Raw genomic sequence first — 27,629 nt, 5'->3', positions numbered from 1 at the left:
CTTTTTAATTAAGCCCAGGTGGAAACTGGAATTCCTACCTGCAGGGGCTGCTGAAAGAAAAAGAAAACGCATTGCCACAATGTAAGAGCACAGATAAGCACTCAAGGAACGGTAGCCATACTCAGAACGATGTGTATCTGTGAACAAAACAGCGCCCTGATTTATACCCAAGTAAACAAATGTGCTGGAAGTGGGCGAGTTCTTCACCTGGGGCCCCTGACTTGTCAGAATGTCCTGAACCTCTTGAAATTTGATGGAGAATTTCGTGCTCAACTGGGTTGGTACATTCTTCTGCGAAAATGACTCAGAGTCTGAAAAGAGTTCGTGACCCAAGACAGGCGGAGGCCCAGCAGGGCGGTTAAAGCTTTTGGTTTCGGGACAGGGAATTCGGGGTGACCTAAGGGAAGGCCTCCGGTCGCCCGAGGAGAAGCGGGGATTACCGGCAGGCCGCGACCCGCTCTCCGTCCTCCCGCAGGGCCCGCCCGTGACTCCCTTCTCCCTGCCCCCGGGACCCGGCGAGGCCTTCGGGTTTCCCTCCGTTTACCTCCAGAGGCGCTCGCCGTGGGCGGGAAGCCATGGGTCCTCTGCGGCTGGCAGGACACACGACCCGCCCACCGTGGCGGGACCGAGTCTTCAAACCTGGCGCGGGGGCGGGGCCGGGGCGGGAAGTGGGGAGAGCGCGTGCCTGTGAGACGACAGCGTTCTGGGGCAGGACGCGGACTGCAAGGGAGCGGGGGCCGGGAAGGGCCTAGAATGGCCCGGAAGCGTACCTGGAAGCCAGGAGCTCGCGGGACCCGTGAGGGGGCGGTGTTCTCGGGCGGAGCGGCGTCCTCAGGCGGGGCGGGACCGTGAGGGGGCGGTGTTCTCGGGAGGAGCGGTGTTCTCGGGCGGGACGGGGCCTGTGAGGGGGCGGTGTTCTCGGGCGGGGGGAGCCGGGGCCTGATGGACGTGTCGGCGCGTCGCGGAGCTCGCAGAGCTGAGGGGCGGGGCCGGGGTGGGGCCAGAGCGGGGCGGGGCCTGCTCGGGCGCCTACCTCTGAGCGCGGCTGCGGCGGAAGCAGAGCAGTAATCGAGCCCAGCAGAGCGAGCCGGTGGCTGCGGCGTGTGGGCTGAGAGGTGAGATATGCCCTCGACGCTTCTCGCTTTGGTGCCATAGGCCCTGGGCTGGTTCCCTCCTCTCTCCCAAGCTCAGCGCCTGCCCCGGGGGCCTGCACCGGCCTGCAGCGGCCCCGGGGAGACGGAGGAGACGGGCCTGGTCCGGACGGCGGATCCTTTGTTTTGGCGCGACAACGGGGGCGGGGACGAGCCCTGAAGCCCGCAGATCGAGAGACCCAGCCCGGGGACGGGAGGCCGGGCCGCGGAGTGGAGATCCGGCTGGAGACGCCGAGCCTGGGGGACGGGGGAGCCGGACCGAGGATCGAGAGGCTGGGACGGGGGTGGTGGGAGACCCGCGTGGGAGGTGGAGGGCGGACAGCGGGAGGCTGGGGAGCGGAGACCCAGCCGGAGACGCCGAGCCCGGGGGACAGGTGGCCGGGCCGAGAATGGGGGGTGTCGGGAGACCCGGGTCGGCTCGCTGAAGCCTGGTAGCAGGAGGCTTGACACGGGTCGCTGAGCCGGGGGAGGAGAGGCGCGGGAGGCCCAGGCGGGGGCGCTGAGGCCGGGGGTTAGGAGGTCGGACCCGGGAGCTGGAGGCAGCGGGGATCGAAGGCTGAAATTTTAATCGGGAAGGAGGTGAGGAGGCTGGGCGCGGAGAAAAGATGACCTGAGGGCAGGAGGCGGGCTGGTTCTGTCCTAAGGGCTCTGGCCCTCAGGGCTTATCCTCCCATTGCTGGTGAGGATTTGGTCTCTGCTGCCTTCTTTGTCTAGATTTTATCAGGTTGACGGGTGACTCCGCTTTCCAAAGAGGTAGTTTCAAGTATTAAACTCCTATTCGCTTTCAGACCTGAAGGCCTCCATGCATCCTTCCAGCTCCTGCGGGTGACTGTGTATCCATGGCCCAAATCCCTTAGGCTTTGAAATCCCCTCAGCGCATGTTAGTCACTCTTGTTTTCAGTGGCTGTGCTCTCAAGCCTTACTTCCCAAGGCAGCTGCCTGTTTCCCAGTTCTCAATAAGTGGCTCCCAAGCCAGGAAACTGGGAAGCAACCTTGTCAGCTTCCTCTCCTGGCTCCTCCAGTTAGCCACGAAGCCTCCCGGCCCTCCTAAATATCCGCTGGATCTGGTCCCCTTCTCTCCATCTCAGATCTAAGCCACCCTAAGCTCTTACCTGCCTACAGGAGGCCCCTCTGGGCCCCTCTCCAGTCCGTTCTTTATAGCACAGGCTGAGGGATCTTTACAGAATAAAAATCCAGAAAGCTGTTCCCTTGGTCATAGGATAACCCAGTCCCTTAACACGGTTAACAAAGCCAAGCATAGGTTGGCTCCGTGGTCCCCTTCCCCTGCCTTATCTTGCATTATGGCACCGTTTCACTTTCTGCACAGCCATGCTGATCTTAACACTAACTGTTCTCTGCCTGGAACAAACACTCTTGCATTACCTCTCTCTTCCCGTCACCACACACTTGCTTGAGGAACTCCTATTTATGTTTCTGTTCTCATTAAACATTTCAAGGTTAAGTCTATCTATTATGTGTTCCTTTGACATCCGTCTCATCCTAAGAGGAAAGTGTCATATCCTTTACAGTTGCTTATTTTTACACTCTCCCCTATTAGCTCCTAAGCAAATTCCACAAGGAACTGTGTTTTTCTCGTTATCTTGTTCCGTATTGTCTTTCCCCATATTTGGGGCCTGGCACAAATGAATGCCAATACTACAGTATTATGCTTTTTAATAATTATGCCCTCTGTAGAAAAAAAAAACTATTTTAAGGTTGCTTAGCAAATTATAATTAAATGATGCGGACTAGAAAGGAATGGTAGAGGTGAAATGCAGAGTTGCTGTAACAATGTGTGTATGCAGGATCGTATTAGGAGGTGCTAAGCAAGCTGCATAGACCAGCCTGTGTCAAAATGCGCTCAGCCACTTTGAATGCATTGTGGTTATGTGATCTCTAAGAATGAAATACAAAGCTTAAATCACCCCTATCCCAACCTGATGGTTTTGCTTTGTGCTTTTGCAGTGGAGGCTTTTGAAAGTTAGAATGTGTTTTAATGAATGAAGGAATGAACAGTTTATTGGAGTGTAGCAATAAAACCTGTTCCTAGTAAGAATGAAGTGAAACATTGTATCCAATTACATCAGATTTGCTTTTGCTTTCCTGAAAAAAAAGTCTTACCTCCTGTGATTTTAAGAGACTGACATCTGATAGAGGCAATTATAATGCTTTTTTTCAGTTTTGCTTTCAAATCCAATTTAACACAATCTCCTATTGCTTCATCCCCCTTCTGATGCTGGAAAGCAGTCTTCAGTTTCATGAATGGCATTAGGTCAGTTCTGGTGCCTAGTATCAGATAGTTCCTTAGGCTCTGTCTCAAAGATGGGAAGCAGTGGTGTTGGATCTAAAAAAAAGATGTGGAATTCTTAGACTGTTAGATACTGTTGTGTACACATTTAACAAATACAAATGTAATGGAGGGGGATAGGTACGCTGCTGTCATAGGACCCGAGGCCACATCCCAAGGGCAACACTTTCTATTTCATCCATAAATTAGGCAGGAGTAATATACATACCTCGCAGGGTTATTATAGGGATAAAATGAGATAATGTCTGTGACAGTGCCTTGTAAATCTCTAAGTAATGTTGTTAATTCTCTGCCTGTTTTGATCTTCAAGTTGCTTATGGAGTTTCTGCATTAGGGTAGAATAAAATAAAGTTACCTATTTTGTACTGAACACTGGCATCTGTCTTGTTGAGCCACTTTTGAATACAGTGAGCTCTGGTGCAAGTCACACATAGGGGTAGAATCTTGGTCTCCACTACTTCAAACACTCAGGGTTTACGACTGCACACAGTTGGTGTTCAGTCAATTGTTATGGCACAAATGACAAATAAATAAATACTACTGACCCTGGCTTTTCGCAGTTTCAGACCTTCTCTGGCAGGTGGTTGTAAAACTGAATCACTTCTACAGAGGAGTGACTCTCAGTGGGAGGGAGGAGGCCTTACAGGTTATCTATAGTTTTTATAAAAGGCATCCAAGATCCTTCATTCTACATTTATTTCATAACACAATATTTAGGTCTGCAAGGACTTTCCCATTTCTCCTTCTGCCCCTCCAGAGATACCATCTTAGGACAAGACTTCAGGTGAGGGGAAACGGGCCCCTTGCACTTAGTAAGCATTGTGTCCTTTCTGGCTTGTGGCTTTGAGTAGTGGGGAAGCCCTCCTGTCTGTGTCTTCCTGGTGGTGTGGTCCTTGCCAGAGAAAAAGAAAGAATGGTTTTGTTTGTGTAGCACAACTGAACTTATTTAAGTTTCTTCTGTATTTAATTTTACTTGCCATGTGTGAGATTCCGCCTTTATTACAAAATAAATATTAAAAGTCTGACTTTTACCAGGCCCAATGACAATATCCAGTTTGGTGACTCTTCCCAAAGAAATGCAGGGACCAGATGGGAAATGATTTCAATAAAACCTCTAGTACGTCACAGCAGAAATCTCCTCTTATCCAAACTGTTGTGAAAAAAGTATTTTCTTCTTTCTGTTTCACTTACCAAATCTGGAAACACGACTGCTTTTGAGACTTTGTCCTCTCTAATTGGTAATAAATATAATCCTGATGTTTTTCAAGTTCTTTGGCCGAAGTATGGGCCACCCTCCTTGTCTGTAGGTTCTTAACCAGATATGGAGGGCCAATTCTCCTACACCATTGTACATAAAGGACTTGAGCATCTGCAGATTTTGGTATCCCTGGAAGGAGGAGCAAGGGGGGTGTCCTAGAACCAATCTTCCATGGATACTGAGGGAGGACTGAATAATCTCCCCACAGGTCATAGTGAAAAGGCTTCACCTCTCCTTTAGAGGCAAATAGAGACATAGAAAAAAGTGTCTTAATGACATCCTAAATGCTTAATATGAAAGTTATTCATATTTTGTGAGTAATTTTACTTTTAGAAGTAAATTACCCAGTGGCACCCCATACACCATAAACATCATTCCTGGTTTCTTCGTGAGTTGGAGTGAGTGCACTTTATACTATTTCACTGTCCTTGCAGTCAGTTTCTATCATGGTTTTGTATGCTTCCTCTCTCATCTTAGTGTTTCTAGGTTATGGATTTTTGTTCCCTTTCTTGAAATTATTGATAGCATTACCCCTCCTACGTAGAACTAAGCCATGTAGAAGTGTGGGAAGCTGACAGATCTGAGTTTGAATCCAGGTTCTGCCATTTAAAAGTTACTTAACTGCTTTCAGCCTCAGTCAACTGAACTATAAAATGGAAATCTCATTATGCCTCAAAACATCGTTGGAAGGACTAACTAGAAATACGTAAATAATGAATACATGCATAGATAAATGTACCTTTTAGCTCAGAGTCTAGCCCCTATTAGCCAACAGTAAGAGGACCTGTTAGTACACAACACTCAAGTCGCATATTGTGTTATGATTCTTTGGGCTTTTCTTTGGCTACCTGTTTTGGTAAATTTTTACTTATAATTTTTTTGAAGATACTTGTATTTGTGGAGATGATTCAGAAGTGAGTGATGTTGGTTCTTATGTCTCATTTTGAGATTTAAAACCCGTTTGGTAGGGCAAAGACCAGGTTTTAGACCTTACCTCAGTTTCCTTATAGGACAGGCACCAAGAACAACCCACTGATGGGTGACAGGTTAACTAAGTAGGAATAACTTAAACTGGTTATCCTAATTTAATATCTCATTTTGAAATCTCTACTATAGACACAACTTTCAAGCCATTTAAAAAAAATAAATAAATTTATTTATTTATTTATTTGTGGCTGCGTTGGGTCTTTGTTGCTGAGCATGGGCTTTCTCTAGTTGTGGCGAGCAGGGCTACTCTTCGTTGTGGTGCGCGGGCTTCTCATTGCGGTGGCTTCTCTTGTTGTGGAGCACGGGCTCTAGGCGCATGGGCTTCAGTAGTTGTGGCACGCAGGCTCAGTAGTTGTGGTTTGTGGGCTCTAGACGCAGTCTCAGTAGTTGTGGCGCATGGGCTTAGTTGCTCCGCGGCATGTGGGATCTTCCCAGACCAGGGCTCGAACCTCTGTCCCCTGCATTGGCAGGCAGATTCTTAACCACTGCACCACCAGGGAAGTCCTCAAGCCATTTTTAATAACAGGTTGTTGTTGGGTGTTTTTTCCTATAATGTTGATACTTTGTAACTTCATATAGAAATTTCAATTTTAGAAATTAATTTTTATTCCTCTCTTTGAACTCTGTAGATAATTTATTCTGCTTAACTTCATTATTGCATTATGCAACGGTCCCTTTAGTTGGCAAACCACAATAAAAACTGGGAAATCATTGCAACTTTTCACTTTAGGAAAACACAGCCTGAAATGCTTATGTATTTTAGAGTGACAGTAAATTTGTACTGACAACATTTTTTAACTTTTGAAAAATCTGACTGTTGTAGCTTCAGTGGCAAGTATTAAAGGGATCTAGGAACTCAGAGACCTGATTCTAAGACCCAGGTTCCAGGTTGCCATCTAATGTCAATTTATCTACTTAGAACTTCTCTGGGATCCAATATATGTTTAGAAATTTATTATCATCAGCATCCTGAATTGATGGAAGGAATTACATACTCAGTACAGTAAGAAACAATTAGTGTTAAGTCCATTGCGGGGCTACAATATATTTGTTATTTTTATTATTATCTTTTTTTACGTTTTAAATAGCTTTATTGAGACATAATTCACATACTACACAGTTTATCAATTTAAACTATAGAATTCAATGGTTTTTAGTATATTCACAGGATAATGTATCCATCACCACAACCAATTTTAGAACATTTTTATCACCCCAAAAGAAACCTCATAACCATTAGCAGTCATCCCCAATCTCTATCCAAACCCCTAAACTTAGGCAGCCACTAATTTACTTTCTGTTTCTATGGATTTATTGAAAATTTCATTCTTTTTTCTGGCCGAGTAGTAATTCATCATATATATATATATATATATATAAAATGTATACACACACACACACAAAATATATTTTTTAAGCCCCTATTGTATATTTTCCTATTTGTGTTTTGTCAAACGAAAGTGTTCTAAGAACTTAAACTCTCATCATCATATAGGGCACTTTTTCCCTTGGGGGACAATTTTTTTTATCCTTCTGAGATGAGATCACCATGTCCAGAATAACTTATATTCAGCCAGGCATTAGCTAATGGAGGTGAGGTAATGCTGAGTGTAACTCTTAAGTAAGCTCTGCAGGAACCAAAGCTCTGCTCCCAAGTGTGTGGATTTGGTGCTTTCATGTGGGAAAAGCAGGTGGTGACAAGCAGAAAGCAAATGTGCGCAAGTCTGATGCCGTGAGGATTTTATTTCTCATTACATAAATTTTTAGTAGTATATGAAGGTCAGCTGACAGGACTGGGGGAAACAGAGACTCCACTCTTGGAGGGCACACACAAAGTAGTGTTCGCATGGGGACCCAGGGGAAGGAGCAGTGACCCCAGAGGAGACTGAGCCAGACCTACCTGCTAGTGGTGGAGGGTCTCCTGCAGAGGCGGGGGGCGGCTGTGTCTCACCGTGAGGACAAGGACACTGGCAGCAGACAACCTTTTCTTTCAACTAAAGTCAAATATGTTTGGCTTTCAAACCATTGTCTCAGTCTTGGAATTTAAATCTCTTTTGAAACCCAAAACTGAGCAATGACTTTTTTGTTCTAGTCATTATCTGCCTTCTCGCTGATTTCCAGTGTTTCTAGTTTTTAAATTACACACAGTAGCCTCAGAAAAACTCATAATTACTTCTTTTTCTGTTTGTTTTAATATTTTTGTTGAGTTTGGTGTCTCTTTCATGGTGTCAGTTTTTCTTGAACAGTCAATTATTCTTGGTTATTCTCTTTTTCTGTCTGCCTGTGTTGCTTGTGATGGGACACTGGAATGGCTGGACTTATCTTCGGAGTTTAGGTGCCAAATCAGTTGGGTTTGGCAAACAAGTTGGATGCCAAACTCCAGTTTGTGTTATTTGCTAATGTGGGTACTCTGTTTACCAGGTTTCAATGTACACTTTTTTTCCTTAAAACCTGTGGGGAAATACTCTGACTACTCACTATTCAGCCAACCATAAGAAAAAAAAGGGACAATCCCTCAACTGCTCCAAATGCAGCTCACCAAGAGATGACCCTAAAATTCTCCTTCCTTCCACTTCTACCTATGTTCTCTCAGCTCAGTTTCCCAAAATCATTCCCATCACCTCAGGAATCTTTCCCTGATATTTCCTACTTTCTGTCTCAGCAATTCCTCAAGATTTCTGCTCCAGGATCCTTGTTGATTGCATATCAGCAGAGTAAAGAAAGTGAAATAGGATGAGGGAAGACATCTGGGAGAGGTGACCTTTCAATAGAGACCTGAGCGAAATAAGTCATATTGTATAATATTGTATAACATAATACATCAGTGAGACTAGTATTCTGGGTAGTGGGAATAGCAAATGTGAAGACCCTGAGAGAAAATTATTTTTAAACCGTTCAAAGAATCCAGTGGGACTGGAATATAGCATGCTAGTTGCTGATTGGTGGAATTGAAAGAGGAAAAACCATCACTGTGTCATAGTGTTATGAGAGTAACAAATACACACACATAAAAAGCAATCCAGGACTTCCCTGGTGGCACAGTGGTTAAGAATCCGCCTGCCAATGCAAGGGACACGGGTTCAAGCCCTGGTCTGGGAAGATCCCACATGTCACGGAGCACCTAGGCCTGTGCACCACAACTACTGAAGTCCAAGGGCCTAGAGCCCGTGCTCCGCAGGAAGAGAAGCCACCGCAATGAGAAGCCCATGCGCTGCAATGAAGAGTAGCCCCTGCTCACCGCAACTAGAGAAAGCCCGTGTGCAGCAACGAAGACCCAGTGCAGCCAAAAATAAATAAATAAATAAATCTTTAAAAAAAACCAATCCAAAACAGGATAAAATGAAAATACAAGAAGGGTTCTAATTACATGCTAAGTAAATATATAGGTGGAAGAGATTAATTCTGGCATGGTGGATCAGGTATGATTCTGTGAAAGACTTTAAAGGAAGGGGTTTATTTCTTGTTTATGTAAAAGTGTGAGTTTGTTGACCCTGACACATGACTTCATAAAGTCGTCATTGGTAAAAAAAAAAAAAAAAAACACACACAAAGGGAACAAAATACATCATAGTATTTGTTCCTGAGAAATCCTTATCAGAGAAACTGTTTTAAATACTAGTCTTTAAAAATTCAGATTTTTTTTTCTTTCAGCCATCAAGTACCTTCTGAAACAAAATTGTCTGTTTGATGTCTAATATTGGAAATTATTAATTACAAGTACTTGTATTAAGGCTAATCAGGCTGAAACGTTTTTAACTTTTAAAAATGATTTGGTTAAAGAAAGTTGATTAAATGTATGAAAAGGAAATGACTACTTGAAAGTCACCTTATATTTAGGTTACATCTTAACCCTGGTATGAACCAAGAAGCCAAATGCAATTGACTCTTGAACAACGAGGGGTTAGGGGACCCTCCCTATAGTCGAAAATCTGAGTGTATAATTTTTAGTTGGCACTCCACAGCCATGGTTCTGTATCCATGGATTCAGCTAACCTCAGATGGTGTAGTGATGTAGTATTTGCTATTTTTAAAAAGCCACGTGTTTAAAAAAAAAAATCCATGTGTAAGTGGACCTGTAGAGTTCAAACCTGAGTTGTTCAAGAGTCAACTGTATTTTAAAATTCTGGAAAGCTTGCCACTGTTTAAATCTAAACCTTCTATTACCGGTCTTAAGGATAGAATCGCCTTGTCCCACAGCTTTATTGTTGGCAAGAAATAAAAGATTGTTAGAAGTTAGTATTTCAGTCCAAGAATCACTGCGCTGTTGCAGAAGTGTTTGGTAAGACGTCTTATGCCCTTGATCATTGGTGGGAACATAGCAGCCTTTAGGGGTTCCTGAACAGCTACTGTGCACCCTACATTTGGCAAACTCATTCGAAGCGCCAATTTGAGGCAAAACCCTGGGGCCAGAAAGACACTGGCAGGGGCTCTGGGTTCACCTTCAGAAATTTTATTAAGTCTTTTTTCCCATCCCACTGTGTTTTCACTCCAGATTTTCCACAGGCTGGCCAGAAAGTCTTGAAACATAAATAACACTATTTTCTCATGGATTATAATATAATAATATCAGTAAGCCATTTATTATGTATCTGCCTGCATTTCCAGAATTGTTAGCCAACCTGTACTCTCTCAATTAGTCAAGTTAACAACTTTGTTTTTCAACCACGGATGGATAATTATTTTGACTTGCGTTGGGGCAAGTTGGCCTCTGTATTTATGGTTGAAGGAAGTTTGAGATTTCCATGTGCCTATTAATGTGTTTATTATACACACGAAAGAAGAAGAGAAAGACAGATAGACTGGGACGTGGTACACAGCAGTCAAGGAAGGGTTGCTGCTTTCATAGTAGTAAAGTACCACTATTTTTATCGCTCTCGAAACAGGGCTGAGAGTTGAAACTGGCTAACACAATACTGGTTGGTATAGTCTACCATTGTTGGAAGATATTATTTTATAAAATAATGTTTACTACAGTTTCCTAACTTAAAAAAAGTAGACATTATAGAAAATATAGAAAAATATTAAGGAGTAATTAAGTTGCCAGTGATGCCATCACCCAGAGATAGCCACTGTTAATAAACAGGTTAAAAGGTAAAGATACTATAGAACCAGTGTATTGGATACACCATGACTTCACTATTTCTCTGCACAGATTTTCAATGTTTTGATGAGTAATACATATCCTTCCCCTTCCCTCCTCTCCCTTATCCCTAGAGTTTTTTCCTGAGGCTGCATTCTTAGAAGTGTAAGTTTCCTAGAGCAGATGTCAAGCCTTTTATTGAGGGGTGTGGGAGGGACATGTTTCGGGAGGTGATACCAATTTATGTCCCTTCTACTCATGTCTGGGAATGCCTGTCTCACACAGCTTTGCTAGACGTATGCATGATTAGTTTTTGTATTACTTGGTAAAATGCATGCATAAGTACTCATGAAGGTATAGATAGGACATTTGGGGATTTTTGTCTCAAAGTTCTCTCTTCTAAACAGAGAGGAAATGGGTGCCGTCACGTGAGAAGTGCCTCGTCCTCCTTGCATCCAGTTCGCCAGCCTTCATACGTTGTGCCCAAACAATTTGTCTTCCTTGCGTTATTATAGTGGATGAGCCCTCACTTGTTCTTATCTGAGGCTAATACCTCCCCATATGTGAGCTAGATTCACAGACCCCCCTCATGCCTCCAAGAACTTCGCTCTCTTTCTCCTCTTGCCTTATTAATTTCTCACTTTCTATGGATCATTCTCATCAGCATAAAATCATGCTTTAAATGGCTCATCTTTAAAACCAAGCCAAACAAGGAATGTCCTCTACCCCTGGTCCCCTTTCAGCTACCATCCCCTCTCCTTGCCCCTTCACGGTAAAACTATGTTGACTCACTTTTGTTGTCTTTACTCATTTTTCTTTTCCCATTTTCTCCTCAACCCATTGCAGCAACATTGATCCTTTTAAAGTGTACTTTTCAAAAAGTATGAAACTTGACTGTTGTGTAAATATAAAATATGTCAAACATTTTATTCAATTAATTGATAATAGAACCAGTCCGTTGTTAGGACCAGTTCAAAGGAGACTTTGAACAATAAACATAGATGTAAATGGTTGGGTATAATGAAATGAATTTGCTAATAGAAGCAAAACTGGTTAATACCCTATAGGGCAATAAAGTGTAATTTGGGAGGGTCATCTTTTCTACAAGTGGCAAATCCGTTACGTCATTACACGACAAAACTTGTTTTCATTGCTATCAGTAAGAATCATCTGCACGGCTTCCATTTTTTGTGGCTTAACTTCCTACAAAGTTGTAAAATAGCCTAGTCAGGAGAAGGTCAGTCAAAAGAGGACACCCTATACAAATGAACTTATCTACAAATCGGAAATAGAGTCACAGGTATAGAAAACAAACTTATGGTTACGGGTTAGGGGAGGGATAAATGGGAGATTGGGATTGACATATATATACTACTATATATAGACAACTAATAAGGACCTACTGTATAGCACAGGGAACTCTACTCAATACTCTGTAATGGCCTATATGGGAAAAGAATCTAAAAAAGAATGGATATATGTATACGTATAACTGATTCACTTTGCTGTGCACCTGAAACTAACACAACATTGTAAATCAACTATACTCCAAAAAAATTTTTTTAAAAATAATAAAGTCTTAAAATGAAAACAAAAGACACCCTGTAAAATCGGATAATCCCCAAGCTTTCTCTAGCCAATGCCTAGTACCACCCTGAAATAACATCCAGTAATTTCTTTCGCCCATTTCCAAGTCTGGGACAATTTTTCCTGACAATCCCCACTATGCCCATAACTTTCTTGCCAAAGCTAATGGTCTTCTGTCCTCAGCTGAAATGACCTCTTAGCAACATCTGAAATGATCGAACACTCTTTGGAAGACTTCTGCATATTTTGGTACACCCCAGCTACCTGATTTCCCCCGGTTTCACTCACTTCTCTTTAGTCTCCTGCTGGCTCCACTTCCTCCAGTAACCCTCTAATCATCAGGGTGCCCCAGTATATCTCCAGCCCTGCTCTCTCGCCGAGTTCCAGACTCTTAATTACCTATATCCACTATTTAACTGTAGTCCGAACTTTATCATCTCTTTCCGGGACTATTCCAGAGGGCTTCTCATTGGCCTCTGTGCTTCCGCAGTGGATTCTCCACTCAGCAGCTAGAGTGATCTTTTTAAAGCATGCTGTCCCTCCTGTGCTTCAGGCACTCCAGTGGTTTCTCCTTCTTGCAGTAAGGATAGAATCAAAGCTCCTCTTGGCTCCTAAGGCCCTATATGATCTTGCCTTTCCCACTTCAATTCCCTTCACTCCTTCCCTTCCTTTTCCACGCACTAGTCAAACTGGTTTTCTTTCCTGCACCATGAATACACGAAACTCTTTCAGGGCCTTTGTACTTGCCAGACCTTTCCCCAGCAAGGCAGCCTCTCTGGGTGGCCTCTATGTCATTTAGCTCTTTCTGTCAATGTCACCTCAGAGCTGGCTTTCCCAGCCTCCTCAGCTAAAGTAGCTCACACTACCAGTCTCTCTATTACTCTACCCTATTTTATTTCCTTCATAGCCCCTATGAGTATCTGAAATCTTATCAGTCTGTAATTCTTCTTCCTCTCTGGAATGAAAGTTTCTTGAAGGTAGGAATTTTGTCTTCCACTCTGTCCTAGAGCCTAGAATGGCGCCTGGCACAAAGCATGTGCTCACGAAGTATTTGCTCATCGACTGCAAGATGCTTCATCCCAGTTGTACACAGTGTCCTCCCTTAGATTTCTAGAAAAACCGCAGGAAGTAAGATGATAGAAAAGCAAAGAGCTTTTGTAGAAATGCACAGCAAAGACTGACTTTGAGAGAAGGTGAAACGCTACCCCCTTCGGTGGTTCCAAAATGGTGACACTTCCTCTCCATATTTTTTTCTCCACCTTCCCCCACGATAGGTGCACACAGTGCTTAGGGACAGAGGAGGAAGGAACTGAGCTTTGGAGAAGAGAAGAGATGTCTCCTTAATTTTCAAGAGACCTCAAAAGGGGGGACTTTGGTAACGGGGAAGTGTGGGAAGATAAAAAAGTTCTGGAAATGGATGGTGGTGATGTTTATACAACACTGTGACTGTCCTTAATGTCACTGAACTGTACACTTAAAAATGGTTAAAATGATAGATTTTATGTATATTTTATCACAATTTTAAAAATTTAAATTTAAAAAGGGGGAGGGAGCCTAGGACTTTCTGTAAAGGCTTTTGTGGTTGAGTGAGACCTGTTGATGGGGTGTGTATTCTTTTTAAGATGTCTGATTTTAGCATGGGAGTTAGGTTAAAAGTTCTATTTTGATTGGAATTTTTGAGATAGGCAGGACTTCTAGAGGCTGGAGAAAAATTTTCTGTCCTTGTTTTTCTGTATTCTTTATTTAGGGAGGCCACATGAAGTACCTTTGCTTTGGGGAAGCTAGAGAAGACATGGTAGAACTCCAGACAGGTAGTAAGGAACTGGCTTCTTCAGAGGCAGTAGGGAAGAGTGGGAAGAAGAGGGCCTCCATCACTAAGCTTTGCGTCTGTGGACAAAGTCACTTAATCACTAGGAGTTGGGTTTCCTGACTTTTCAGATTGTTGGGAAAATAAAAGATAAGATGCCTAGCACAGTACCTGCTGTATAATAAATGCTCCGTAAGTGAGAGCTGCTTTGATTAGAAGGACTCACTCACTGTGGGAGGTAAACAGAATTGTCTGACAGAAGAATGAAAGGAGGAACTTTAGTTTTTACTTCCAGGTTTCCTAAAGCCGGTCCACCACCTTAAATGAGAAAGTGGGATTTTCATGTCTAGTTTAAGAGTAAAGATTATATGGAGGTTTGGAACTTCCTGGTGCTGAATCTCTTGGGAATCTAAGCATCGTAGAATAGTGTTATGTGAGGTATACCGTTTTTGGTTTTTGTTTTAACTGTGTTGAGTTCGAAGGCAAAGTTCTTACCAATGACCAGATCTGTTGTAATAGAAACAAGTTGCAGTGTGTATCTTGATCTGGTGGGGTATCCAAATGTAAAAGTGTATCAGGCTGCACACTTCCTATCTGTGCACTATGTGTACTTCATAGCTCAACTAAAAACGAAAGAGATTGAGAAATGGGCGACCTTATACATACCTTTACAAAGGATTGTTCTCAGGTTTGACTCACAGAAGCCTTGAACAGTAGAGGTGAAGCTGGGAGAGTGATGGTACTGCTAATATGAAAATATCCATATAGTGTGTTTATTTAGAGAAATAATCATTGGAATAATTAATGCAGTGATCTTATAATGACTGATTTTGATTAACATAGAGAAATAATCATTGGAATAATTAATGCAGTGATCTTATAATGACTGATTTTGATTAACATCTATTTTCTTTATATTCTAGTTAATAGGAGTATCCATGGAGAACAATGAAAATTCAGTGGATTCAAAATCCATTAAAACTTCAGAGACGTGAGTATTTAAATGGAATCTCATACAAGCAGAGAAAGATGGGTGTATGTAATACAGCAAACTTTGAGGAAGCAGAAAGAATATGGGCTTTCAAGCCAGAGAGGCCCAGATGACTTCCTACCTCATGTGACAGCTGCATGTCTATACACATGTTAAATTATCCTCTCTGAATCTCCTCCTTAAAATAAAACTTTCACGGAACTGCGGGGAGGTTGGAGGGTGCCTGACGTGTAGTCAGAAACCCTGCCCTCGTAGAAGAAGGATGACCCAGGAGAGGCAGATGCACCTTCCGAACCTCTGTGCAGGATGAGAGGTTTTGTGTTTGGGGGAGTCTTTTGGCCTCTTGTTTATTTATGAGTTTTAAGGCTAAAATAAAATGCCAGTTCTCAGTCTGGGGAAGAATTGCCTGGTTATAGATTATCTTTTACCCTTTGTCTCAGTCTTCCTTTTTGGAATATTCTGCTCATTAATGCTTCCAATAACCAGCAGGTGGAGAAAGGGAAAAGATAGAACTCAAACACTCTTTTTTTTTTTTTTTAATTTATTTATTTATTTTTGGCTGTGTTGGGTCTTCGTTTCTGTGCGAGGGCTTTCTCTAGTTGCGGCGAGTGGGGGCCACTCTTAATCGCGGAGCGCGGGCCTCTCACTATCGCGGCCTCTCTTGTTACAGAGCACAGGCTCCAGACACGCAGGCTCAGTAGTTGTGGCTCACGGGCCCAGTTGCTCCGCGGCATGTGGGATCTTCCCAGACCAGGGCTCGAACCCGTGTCCCCTGCATTGGCAGGCAGATTCTCAACCACTGCGCCGCCAGGGAAGCCCCCAAACACTCTTAATTCATGTCTGTTATTATCCATTTGGGATCTCCTGTGGTACATTTAATTCTAAAAGTTTATTTCTGGGGTCCAGTATTATTATTCTGGACCACCCAGGGAATTATTAACTAATTTTAGTAGTAAACAATACTGTTACAGCAGAACTATTAACAGGTTACCAATAAAGATTTTTGCAATATTTGTTTAGCAAAGGAATTTGCCTAGAAATTAACCTTTTGAAAGGCAGTCTCATTTTAGAGGTTTCTTGCCTTTTTTTAAACCCTTTTAAACTGATTTACACATTTTCCTACCTTTTCCTATCATACAGAACGTAATTTACCATTTTAAAATTTAGTAATTTACTATCCTTTTCCAACAATATTTTTAGAATTGCATATAACGTGAAATATTCCCAGGTTGAGTGTGTGGGTACATGGACGTTAGGCATCAGTGTTTGGCTGTTGTTTCCTGATTCCTGGTCCAGGTCAAGGGTCAGGTTTGCAGCCTGTTCTGGTCAAGTTTTATTGAAGCATAGCCACACCCATTCGCTTACATATTGTCCTGGGTGACTTCCACCAGCTGGATGGAGTGGGCTGCAACAGAGTCTGTACAGCCCGCCAGCCTAAAATCCTTAATATTTGGCGCTTTGAGGAAAAGTTTATTGACCCTGGTCTAGATAACAGAGGTTTTTGGATAAGTGACCTTCAGACGAGTATTTTCAATTATTTACAACAGTGATTCTATGTAGCAATAAATTATTAGTTTGTTCAGTGCACAGGGTTTAAGGAACAATTTAGGAATTGTGATCAATATTGTGTTTTGAGTCATAGTTGCCTTTTGTTGATTTCCTTATCATTTCAGGGTAATTTTTATGATTTCACTCTTACCTTGAAGGATAAAATATTTTAGAAAGTTTTTAAAAATTTACGTATAAAATGTATTTGATGAAATTTTAATAAAATTTAGAGGAAAGCAAAATATAGAGATTAAAAGTCTGAACTCTGAAGTTCAACAGATGCTTTCCGCCTTGGGTCTGACACTGTATCTGCATAACCATCAGCCTCATAGTGGTCACTTCCTCATCTGTGAAATGGGTTTTTGTGAAATTTTAGTGAGGGAAAGCCTGTTGCACACAACCTGGCATATTATATTCAACAAATGTTAACTGTCCTTATGTGTTAGAGAAGTTGTGTTAATGTGAACAGCAGCATTAGTCATTTCTCTCTTTGTAAACTGTTGTTTGATTTCCAAACAGAAAGATCTTACATGGAAGCAAATCAATGGACTCTGGAATATCCTTGGATGATAGTTACAAAATGGATTATCCTGAAATGGGTTTATGTATAATAATTAATAATAAGAACTTTCATGAAAGTACTGGTATGTATCATAAGATAGTTTTTAATCCTTTACAAGTATTTGTACCATTTATATTTGGTGTAGTATAAAAACAGAATTGATGTTATTAGTTAGTAAACTAATGACACAGAATAGCCATGAAGTAGAGATAGAGCAGGACCCAACGGGTCCTACAATTCAACATGAACTCTTAATCTTCTGCCCATCATCAAAATCTCTCCCTCTTCTATCTGTATGTTTATCTCTTCTGCCCTGACTTCTGGGTAACCCTTGCTTCTTTATCTTCCTGCTCCCTCTTTCATGTTAATGGAAGGATCTCAACAAATAGTAAGTAGAAGTATTTTTCCATTCCAGGAACTGTGCAAGGCACCTCACAGAAATTGTCTTATTTAATTCTTAGAGCAACCCTGAAAACTAACCACCATTAGATGCCGAAAGGTTAAAAATCCTTCCACAGAGTCCCACAGATGATTTAGTAGCAGAACTGGGACTCAGCATTGGTGCTCTGAATCCACTTTCTGTGCCACTTCACCTGTGCCTTCATTCATTGTTGACTTTCTCTTCTTCCCCTGAAAAGCAGACTCCCCACCCTTAAAGAGACCTTTCTTTTACCCTGCTGCCTCTTAAGCTTTGATCTGATTTTTGTCTCCTTCCCTAAATCTTAAAAACACATACTTTAAACTTGCCATCTTCACTTCTTTCCATCCCTTTGATCCTGTTTTCTCTGTTTCTACCTCAACCGCTCTGTAGAAGTTGCTGTTAGGTTCACCATAGCCTGATCACCAGATCCCCTTCTCAGTCTCTATACTATGTATGGCTTGAATCTAATAATACTTTCAGAGGTTTTTTTTTTTAAGAGAATGTAAAAAATAAAATCCCTCACGATCCTAAAAAGCTATTTAACATCTTACTGTATTACTTGATATTTTTTCCTTGACAGTTTCTTTCAAAGCTTAATTTTATCCATAATAGTAAGCAATATTGTATTTTGCTTGTTCCATTTAATGTAATATAAGCGTGTTTTGTGTTGCTGTATAATTTTCATATCTGTTATTTTAATGATTATATAATATCCCATTCCCTAAATATAGCGTTCACTTGACTTGCATAATTTACCATATGAATGAACACTTTGGCTGTTTCTTCATTTTTCATTTTTAAATTGGTGCTGTGATAATTCTTTGAATTTGCATATTAATCGTATTAGAATTAATTTTAGTTAAAGAAACTAGAATCTGCTGATTCAGTTTCGGAGGCTATCTACCAGAGTGCTGGTGAAAAGGGAAAGAAGCCAGATTCCACTGGAAAGATAAGCCGGATTTGATGTTAGATTCATTATAAGGAGTGAGGAAAAAGTAATTGAAAATGAGTGTCTAAACCTCAACGGCACCATTTGTATTGCTTTCGGCTCTAAGTTGAGATACCACCTTCAACCTTTAGGTATTCTGCCTCACGTTGCTAGTTATAATGCCCTCGTCCCATAGAACTTTTCATTGTTGAACTTACTGGAGTTATTTTTCCTTCCAGTTTTATTGAGATATAATTTACAGACAGCACTTGTAAGTTTAAGGTGTACAGCATAATGATTCGACTTCCATAGATCATGAAATGATTATCACAATAAGTTTAGTGAACGTCCATCAACTCCAACAGATACAACATTGAAGAGCTAGAAAAATGCTTTTTTCCTTGTGATGAGAACTCTTAGGATTTCCTCTCTTAACAACTTTCATATATAACATACAACAGTGTTAATTATGTTTATCACGTTGTATGTTGTCTCTCTAGTACATCTCGAGTACTTACTTATCTTTAAAGGGGGGGGGGGAAATTGTTCTACTCTCCCCCCAAAAATACTTAGGCCTGTAGTCTGGCTTTAGCCTTAGAGTGAGCCCCTTTTCTGCTTTGAAATTTGAAGGTCAGTTTCTCACAACCGTCTCTGACAGCCTGGTATTTTCTGTTCAACTACTAAGTGGCTCACAAACCAGGACCAGAATTCAGTCACCTTGTCACACAGCTGCATGGCGTCCTCAGCCTTTCCAATGTCAAAACCTTGATGAGCTTACTTTAATTTTATAAAAATAATATATGGCCATAATATACATTTCAGAAATTACAGAGTAGCAAAAGAAAAATTGAAATCACTCCTAATGACACTACTCAGATAAACAACAATAATTTGGAGCTGGAAACATCTAGTCTTTTTTCTGTGCATATGTGTTAAGTTTACTCAATGTGTGCCCTCCCCCTGCAGCACTTTAGGATTTTTAAATCTGAATTCACTGTTCAGTCAATCCGCACGTGTATGTGGAAGGCGCTGTAAAGGCATGAGGAAAGCCCAGGACTCCTGGGTACAGTCCGCACACCAGCTTCAGTACTTTGTCCAAGTTCCTGGACTCCTCTGTGCTCCCACATCTGTGCAAATGAAGCCAGTCATGATAACGGTCTCATGGTGGTTAGAAGGCTTAATGGAGACCACACAGAGCAGAATGCCTGATGAACAGTGCTAAAGTGGCTAGTGGTTTGTGGGGTTTTTCCTGAAAAGGTGTTATGAAAGTACTAATGTATCTTAGAATTGTTGGGAACTTGAAATCAAAGAAATAGTTCCTCTGAGTTTGTGAGGTGTGTATTGATACATATGTGTGTGTGGTGGTATGTGTGTGTTTGTGTATGTACAATATGTATGTGGGTGTGGGTGTGGGTGTGTATATATATATATATATATATATATATATATATATATATATATATATATATATATACTTATAATTTTTTCTTTAAAGTAGGATCCTATTCTTTTTTTTTTAAGTGACCATTTTCCCATACCAAAATTTTGTCTACAAAATTTCAGTGGCAATATAGTATCCCATTATATAAATGACTTTTAATTTATTTAACCAAACCTCTCTTGTTAGGCATTTAAGTTTGTTTTTCACTATCTAAGCAGCAGTGAAAGACGTCTTTGTGACTGTAGCACTATAACAGTTTATGTTATGAAGTGTCTTATATGCTAAGAAATGAAAGAGACTTTGTGTCACCACGATCAGAATATTGAATTTTCTTAGCATTTGCAAGGAAGGGTTTACTGTGGATTATGTGAATCACTGAATAGTTCATTTCAAAGCAGTTTATGTTTTTTTTTAAAATTTATTTATTTTTATATATTTTTTATTTTTGGCTGCGTTGGGTCTTCATTGCTGCACACGACCTTACTCTAGTTGTGGTGCGCGGGCTTCTCATGGCGGTGGCTTCTCTTGTTGCGGAGCATGGGCTCGAGGCACGCGGGCTTCAGTAGTTGCAGCATGTGGGCTCAGTAGTTGTGGTTCACGGGCTCTAGAGTGCAGGCTCAGTAGTTGTGGTGCACAGACTTAGTTGCTCCGTGGCATGTGGGAGCTTCCCGGACCAGGGCTCGAACCCGTATCCCCTGCATTGGCAGGCAGATTCTTAACCACTGCGCCACCAGGTTCAGTCAAATGTTTTTTTTTTAATGCAACTAAAAGTAACTTTTTCTGTTCAAGGGATGGCATGTCGGTCTGGTACAGACGTAGATGCAGCCAACCTCTGGGAAACCTTCACGAACTTGAAATATGAAGTTAGGAATAAAAATGATCTTACATGTGAAGAAATTTTGGAATTAATGTACAGTGGTAAGAAATAATGAACAGGATGACCTTCGTTGTCCAGTTTATGTTACAATCTAGCTGTAATTATACACATATAAAAGTAAAGCATGAGAATTGTGGAACTAAACTGTATACAATCCTACCCTATATATTTTATGTAAGTAAAACAAGTTATTCATACCAACTCCCTAGAGTGGTTTGAGGTGTGTTGCTCTGCCCCAAGTTGGGTTTACACGATCTCTTAGTTTTGTTCTCAGGTTTCTTCATCTTATTCCCATACAGTGCATATGAGATGGTTGAATAAAATTGCATTGGTTTTCTGTTTGTTTTTCTTGTTTGTAAACGTTTTCCCAGTTTCTAAAGAAGATCATAGCAAAAGGAGCAGTTTTATTTGTGTGCTTCTAAGCCATGGCGAGGAAGGAAAAATTTTTGGAACAAATGGACCTGTCGATCTGAAAAAATTAGCAGGTTTCTTCAGAGGGGATTGTTGTATAAGTCTAACTGGAAAACCTAAACTTTTCATTATTCAGGTAATATATAACTGAGCAACTTGGTTATTGAGGATTCATTAGGGATTAATTTACTCAACTGTGGATTATCAAAAAAATTTATTTTTTTCCCTGAAGCTACTGAACTATTGTTAGTTTTTTGTTTATTTAAACTACCACTTAGGAGATAGAGAATAAATTTTAATTTTAGACTTCTAGCAAAAGGATTCTGCATAATTAACATCAATTTTTACAGAGCCTTTGCATTTCTTAGAAATAACAGTGATGCATGTACACACATATTTTTTTAAATAAATGTTTAGTTTCTTTTTCTTCGTTTTTTTTTTAACTTTTTAAATAAATGTTTATTTTCTAACCTCTAGGCTTGCCGAGGCACAGAACTGGACTGTGGTATTGAGACAGACAGTGGTGTTGAGGATGATATGGCCTGTCAGAAAATACCCGTTGAGGCAGACTTCTTGTATGCATATTCTACAGCACCTGGTAAGGAACTTACACATACTGAACATTATATGTAGATTTTATTTTATTTTTTTTTTTATTTTTTTTTTTTTTTTTTTTGTTTTGTGTTGGGTCTTCGTTTCTGTGCGAGGGCTTTCTCCAGTTGCGGCGAGCAGGGGCCACTCTTCATCGCGGTGCGCGGGCCTCTCACTGTCGCGGCCTCTCCCGTTGCGGAGCACAGGCTCCAGACGCGCAGGCTCAGTAATCGTGGCTCACGGGCCCAGTCGCTCCACGGCATGTGGGATCTTCCCAGACCAGGGCTCGAACCCGTGTCCCCTGCATTGGCAGGCAGACTCTCAACCACTGCGCCACCAGGGAAGCCCTATATGTAGATTTTAAACAACGGAGAGTGTGTTCCAAAGGCTGCCATGATTCTGATATCCATAAAAAGCCAACTTGTCTGTATTTTAGGGTGCCTTAACCACAGGCAAGTCTCAAAAAGTAGTCTTTAGCAAAGTTGGGCTAGAAAATATGCATCTATAAGAAAGCATACTTACATAGTGTCATTCATGAACTTGATACCACATGGAAACTGTATTAAAACATAGGACAAGTCAGAGCTTTGCCCACTTCCTGGAATAGGAGAGAACTGCGTTTTCCAGGAATTCTTTGGAAGATAGGAAATTGAAAGGATAAGCATGAATAGCATATGCGCAGGTAGAAATGGAATGAGGGAAAATAGAGTTAAAAATGATTTATGAAGAGGTTATCAACCTCCACTTTTTTGTGGTTGTATTATACGCGTCATCATATAAATAAATATTTATTGATCATACAGTTGTTTACTTATACAACTAACTCAGGGTGTCGCAAAGTTTGGAAATATAGGGCAAATGTATTTTTAAACAGTATTACATTTTAAAATATAGTCAATGTGATTTCTTTTAACCTCCAGGCATCTTTCCAGATAAAGTAATTTCAAATTAAAAGCAATGGATCCAGGGAATTCCCCGGCGGTCCAGTGGTTAGGACTCAGTGCTTTCACTGCCACGGGCCCGGGTTCGATCCCTGGTCGGGGAACTAAGGTCCCACAAGCCGCGCGGCACAGCTGAAAAAAAGGAATGGATCCAATAGTTAATCTGGGAAAAGAACAATAAATACACTGTTTCCCCTTTTTGGACTTTTGAATATACTATAATGTGTTTATTATACTCTATTCAGATGCCCTGTAGACAAATTTAGGACACTCAAATGTGTGTGCATATGTAAGCAGGTTATTTCTTGGATAAGCCAATAATCTGATTGCAACACGATGCTACTTATAATGATCCTTTTTATTTCTTCGCTTTTGCATCTTCTGCACGTTACCCTGTTGTTCCCTATTGGAAGGGAAGCCCAGGAAGTAAAATTCTCAGTAACTCAGTGGTGAAGTTAGTCCACAACTCTTTTCCTTGTCAAAGCAGAGGTATACATAAAGCACCCATTTGGTTTTTGTTTTGTTTTCCCCTGGAATCAAAGGTGTCATTTATTTATTATTTCCTTTTTATGGCTGATAAGACCTATGGATGTTTGTGCTTGTTTTTACCTTCATGATTATGTCGTAATTTACTACATCAGCTGACACTGGATAGGCATGATATTTTGGTTACGTTTTGCCTTGTAGGTTACTATTCCTGGCGAAACTCCAAGGACGGATCCTGGTTCATCCAGGCACTTTGTGCGGTGCTGAAGCAGTGCGCTCACAAGCTTGAGCTCATGCATATCCTCACTCGTGTTAACCGCAAGGTAGCAATAGAATTCGAGTCCTTTTCCACTGATTCTACTTTTCATGCAAAGAAACAGATTCCTTGTATTGTGTCTATGCTCACAAAAGAACTGTATTTTTAATCACTGAAGAAATGGATGATTTTTTTTTTTTTAATCTGTATGCCAAGTGAGGAAATGGTGTGACTGATAAACCATATTTTCCTCTCTCATTTAAATCTAATCTAATCCCCCAGCTGATACATGGAAACATGTCACTTTCATAGCAATAAAACTACTGTGAAGCTACCTCAAACACAATCAGGTAGTTGAAATTGAATTTAATTAAGAATAAATAAAAATGGATAATGGTACAGTCATTATGAGAGGAAATGATTGTAAATTAACAGCTCTCATAATTAGCAAGTTTTAAGTGATTATGCTGTGCTACAAATTTTCAAGGAATTATGGAAGAATTTAAACATTGCTGTAATGTGTTTCAGTGATATTGACAATGCTCTTGTTTCAGAGAACATGTTCTGGTTTTTGTCAAACTGTAGACATGACGATGTGGAATAATGTATCCTCGAACTTGGTGGTCCATGTGCACAGTCAAATGCTTGAAGACCTTGATCTTAGAATTAGTATTTGGAGACAAGACAATGGTATTTTTACATCACTCATCTGAGCACATGGTGTTGTGATGTCTGTCCCGAGCATGTCTTTGTTGTTTAAAAAAAAAAGAAAAAATCATCTTTAGTATTGAAAAAGGAACTAAATGTTTTACTTGAGAATATGCAAGAAAACTAAGTTGACTCTCTCAGGTTAAATGCAACATTAATAGAGGGAGACAGAGTTAGGACTATAAGGTGCTGAAATGCAACTCTTCCCACCAGCTGCTGGGCCTCGCATACCCACAGAATAGCTGAAGGGCCCTTATGCAAAACCTCAAACTTTGATCACACTGATAGCAGCGTGAATTGAAGAAATTCTATAGGAACATACTAAAATACAACTTACAGAATACACAGCGAGGTGTGAGGAAGAAACAGTAAGTCAATCAGCTGGGCACTCGTAAGTAGAAGATGGCTTGAGCCTGAACAGGGACACAGCGCAGCCTATGTGATGAAGGCAGAGCCCTAGACTACGGCTTCAGGAAAAGGAATGCTGGCTAATTATCTTCATAGGTACTGGTGTGCGTGGACGATGCTCCCCAGGCAAGAAGCTCCAAGAAACTGAACCAAATCAAACTTCTGAAACGGAAATTTTCAAAAGATGGTGAGAGTCATAATAAAAATTGTAGCACTTTTTTTTTTTCAATTTTTTCAATGACAGCTTTTTTTTTTTTTGACAGCTTTTAATTGGATGTTAAATCAAATTCTTATCTGCCTTTCTGCAGATAGCACATTATATAAAATACAGCTAGCACCATTACCACTGTACCGGATACACTGAATAACAGTTCACTTCTCACTTTACACCGAGGGGGAGAAGGGCTGCAGCAGTTGTCAGCCTGTCAGAAATTAAGTATGTAAATTAATGCTTAAGTGTATGAATATGAGTATGATTTACAAGAGGCTCGGAGTGTTGTTGGGGGAAAATCCTGAGGTCTCTCATTCCCCTTCAGCGTTAACAAGTGCTCAGTGACCTTGACAGACTGCACGCAGACATGGGTGTGGCCACGTGTGCACGTGGCCACCAAGCTTTGGGAGCTGAAGTACTCCTGAAGAGCAAATCCGGGACTCCTTCTGGAATGTCCCTTTCTGCCATCCATGAGTGTCAGCCCATAAAAGCAATTTCATTAGCATTTCCTCATTTTCCAATATAAGCGGTGAGTGTGGCCTAATAATATGGGCCCTCAACCATCCTTTGCCATGGATGGGAAAAATCATAGCACTCTTTGTGGTAAAATTTTTGAGCATGTTAAGTGGTATTTTGTTGACATTTATAATCAAAGGAGAATGATACTGTTATGATCATATACGGTTCTCTGGAATGAAAGGACCATGGCACCCAGGATGTTAGCAGTCATCCAGTCTTCCCCCCTTTGGTGCCCAGGGAAACTGAAGGCCAGAGGGGAGCAGCAGCACCGCCCCGAGCCGGGGGGAGCAGGCAAGGAGCCCCCTAGCTCAGGAGGTGCTCGGCTGTCCCTGCATCACTGTGTCCCGCTGGTTTTCAGTCTCCCATTTCCCGTGAGCTTTCTTTTGCTACAAGAAAGGAACTCACATTTATAAATGGGAGCTATTTGTTTTGGCTATGTCTATAACTTTTTCTAAGTCAATGAAGTATCTTAAAGTGTGTTCCTGCGTGACAATTTTATAAAAAATTTGTTATTATGAATTTTTATTTCCAAATATAAATTCTAACTTAAAATTACCATCACATTCAAGTTTTTCTTGTTGTTGTTTCTGATGTGCTACTCACTGAAATTAAAATATTTTTAACCAAGCGTTTGATTTGGAAGGGCCAGAGAAGATGCAACAGGACCCTTTAATCAAATACTTTGAGATGGTGGCCAGTTACCGAATAGGATAAGCAGCCTTCCTTTTCTCCCAGGTCCCTCTCAGAAGACCATTTCTAAAGTTACCATGGTGCCAGGAAGGATACTAAGTTTGCAGAGATCACAGCCCCTAAATATGACCATACTTTTGTTTGTTTCCTTGCTTTGAGGAATGGGGAGTAGCACAGTATAAAGGATATTGCTGAAATTAATCATTTTCAACCCATAAATTTTTAGTAGGGCGAACAGAGGGTGGGTGGAAGAACTGGGGCGGTGGGGGGGATGGAAAAAACCTATGATGTTCCCAGATGGTCAGCTCTGGGAGAGGAGCTGTGACAGGGGAAGAAGTCCCCTTTGTGTTTTATGTACTTAGAAAAGAAATATGAGAAAGTGCAAACATGAGTGGTTTACATTTCTTCCAGTATTTCTATAGTGAATGTACATTACTTTTAAGTCAGAAAACTAATAAAATTCTCCTAAATGGGACTAGGGGATTCCTGTTTCCAAGGAGTAGAGGGTGACATGAATAACTCCTTTAAGACCCTTTTAAAGCTATAGTTCTGTAGTATGTTGACAGTAGAGCCCATTCTAATCTCTGCTAAATAAAGAAGTCTTCAATATTAAAAAGAAAAATACCAAGGACAAGAACCCAATAGAAAAATGGACTAAGGGCCATGAACAGACAGTTCACAGAAAAAAACCAAATGTCCCTTACACCTCAGATGAAAATCTTAATCATCACAAGAGAAATGCAGATTAAACTAAGGTGTCATCTGTCATCTAGCAGACGGACAAAAGACCTCATTTGACAACATTCTGTTGGCTGAGCTGTGGGGAAATGTATCCCCTGTTGGTGGGAGCGCACAACGGTGTGTGGAGGAGAATCCAGCAATATATATCCGATTATTTACTCTTGAAGTGTCAATCTCAGGCCTTGGAGCTCAAACTACCCATACACCCGTACATGTACAAAAGTATATACACAATTATTCACCTCAGCATTGTTTTTTGGTTTTTTTGGGTTTTTTTATTTTATTTTATTTATTTATTTTTGGCTGTGTTGGGTCTTCGTTGCTGTGTGCGGGCTTTGTCTAGTTGCGGCGAGCGGGGGCTACTCTTCCTTGCGGTGCGCGGGCTTCTTATTGCGGTGGCTTCTCTTGTTGCGGAGCACAGGCTCTAGGTGCCCGGGCTTCAGTAGTTGTGACACACAGGCTCAGTAGTTGTGGCTCGTGAGCTCTAGAGCGTAGGCTCAGTAGTTGCGGCGTACGGGCTTAGTTGCTCCGTGGCATGTGGGATCTTCCTGGACCAGGGCTCGAACCCATGTCCTCTGCATTGGCAGGCAGATTCTTAACCACTGCACCAACAGGGAAGCCCCTCAGCATTGTTTTAATACAGCAACCCAGCTGTAAAAAAGATAGGTTAGATACACTGATACATCCACACAGTGGAACATGACTTGCTGTAACAGAATGA

The 27,629-nt window shown here is 41.3% G+C and overlaps 2 protein-coding genes across 11 annotated transcripts in view; one reads left to right on the top strand and one right to left on the bottom strand.

Moving 5' to 3' along the window:
• Positions 1–900, bottom strand: part of PRIMPOL (primase and DNA directed polymerase) — a 39,482-nt gene extending 38,582 nt beyond the window's left edge. For 6 of the 10 annotated variants that reach the window (XM_036838611.1, XM_036838614.1, XM_036838617.1 and 3 more), the window contains exon 1: positions 545–756. The gene's annotated coding sequence lies outside the window, so the exon portion shown is untranslated. The other 4 variants (XM_036838613.1, XM_036838612.1, XM_036838616.1 and 1 more) reach the window with 4 other exon arrangements.
• A 111-nt stretch (positions 901–1,011) lies between these two features.
• On the top strand, positions 1,012–26,032 carry CASP3 (caspase 3). The gene is made up of 7 exons (XM_036838741.1): positions 1,012–1,115; positions 15,102–15,169; positions 17,237–17,361; positions 20,859–20,987; positions 21,318–21,493; positions 21,835–21,955; positions 23,577–26,032. Exons 2-7 carry the CDS (start codon positions 15,117–15,119, stop codon positions 23,798–23,800), a joined length of 828 nt encoding a protein of 275 aa, XP_036694636.1. The 5' UTR covers positions 1,012–1,115; positions 15,102–15,116; the 3' UTR covers positions 23,801–26,032.
• Positions 26,033–27,629: the final 1,597 nt, after the last annotated feature.

This window comes from Balaenoptera musculus, chromosome 21, assembly GCF_009873245.2.
Source record: "Balaenoptera musculus isolate JJ_BM4_2016_0621 chromosome 21, mBalMus1.pri.v3, whole genome shotgun sequence".
Classification (NCBI taxonomy): domain Eukaryota; kingdom Metazoa; phylum Chordata; class Mammalia; order Artiodactyla; family Balaenopteridae; genus Balaenoptera; species Balaenoptera musculus.
The sequence above is the reverse complement of the archived record's forward strand: the minus strand, read 5'-3'. Positions and strand labels throughout refer to the sequence as shown.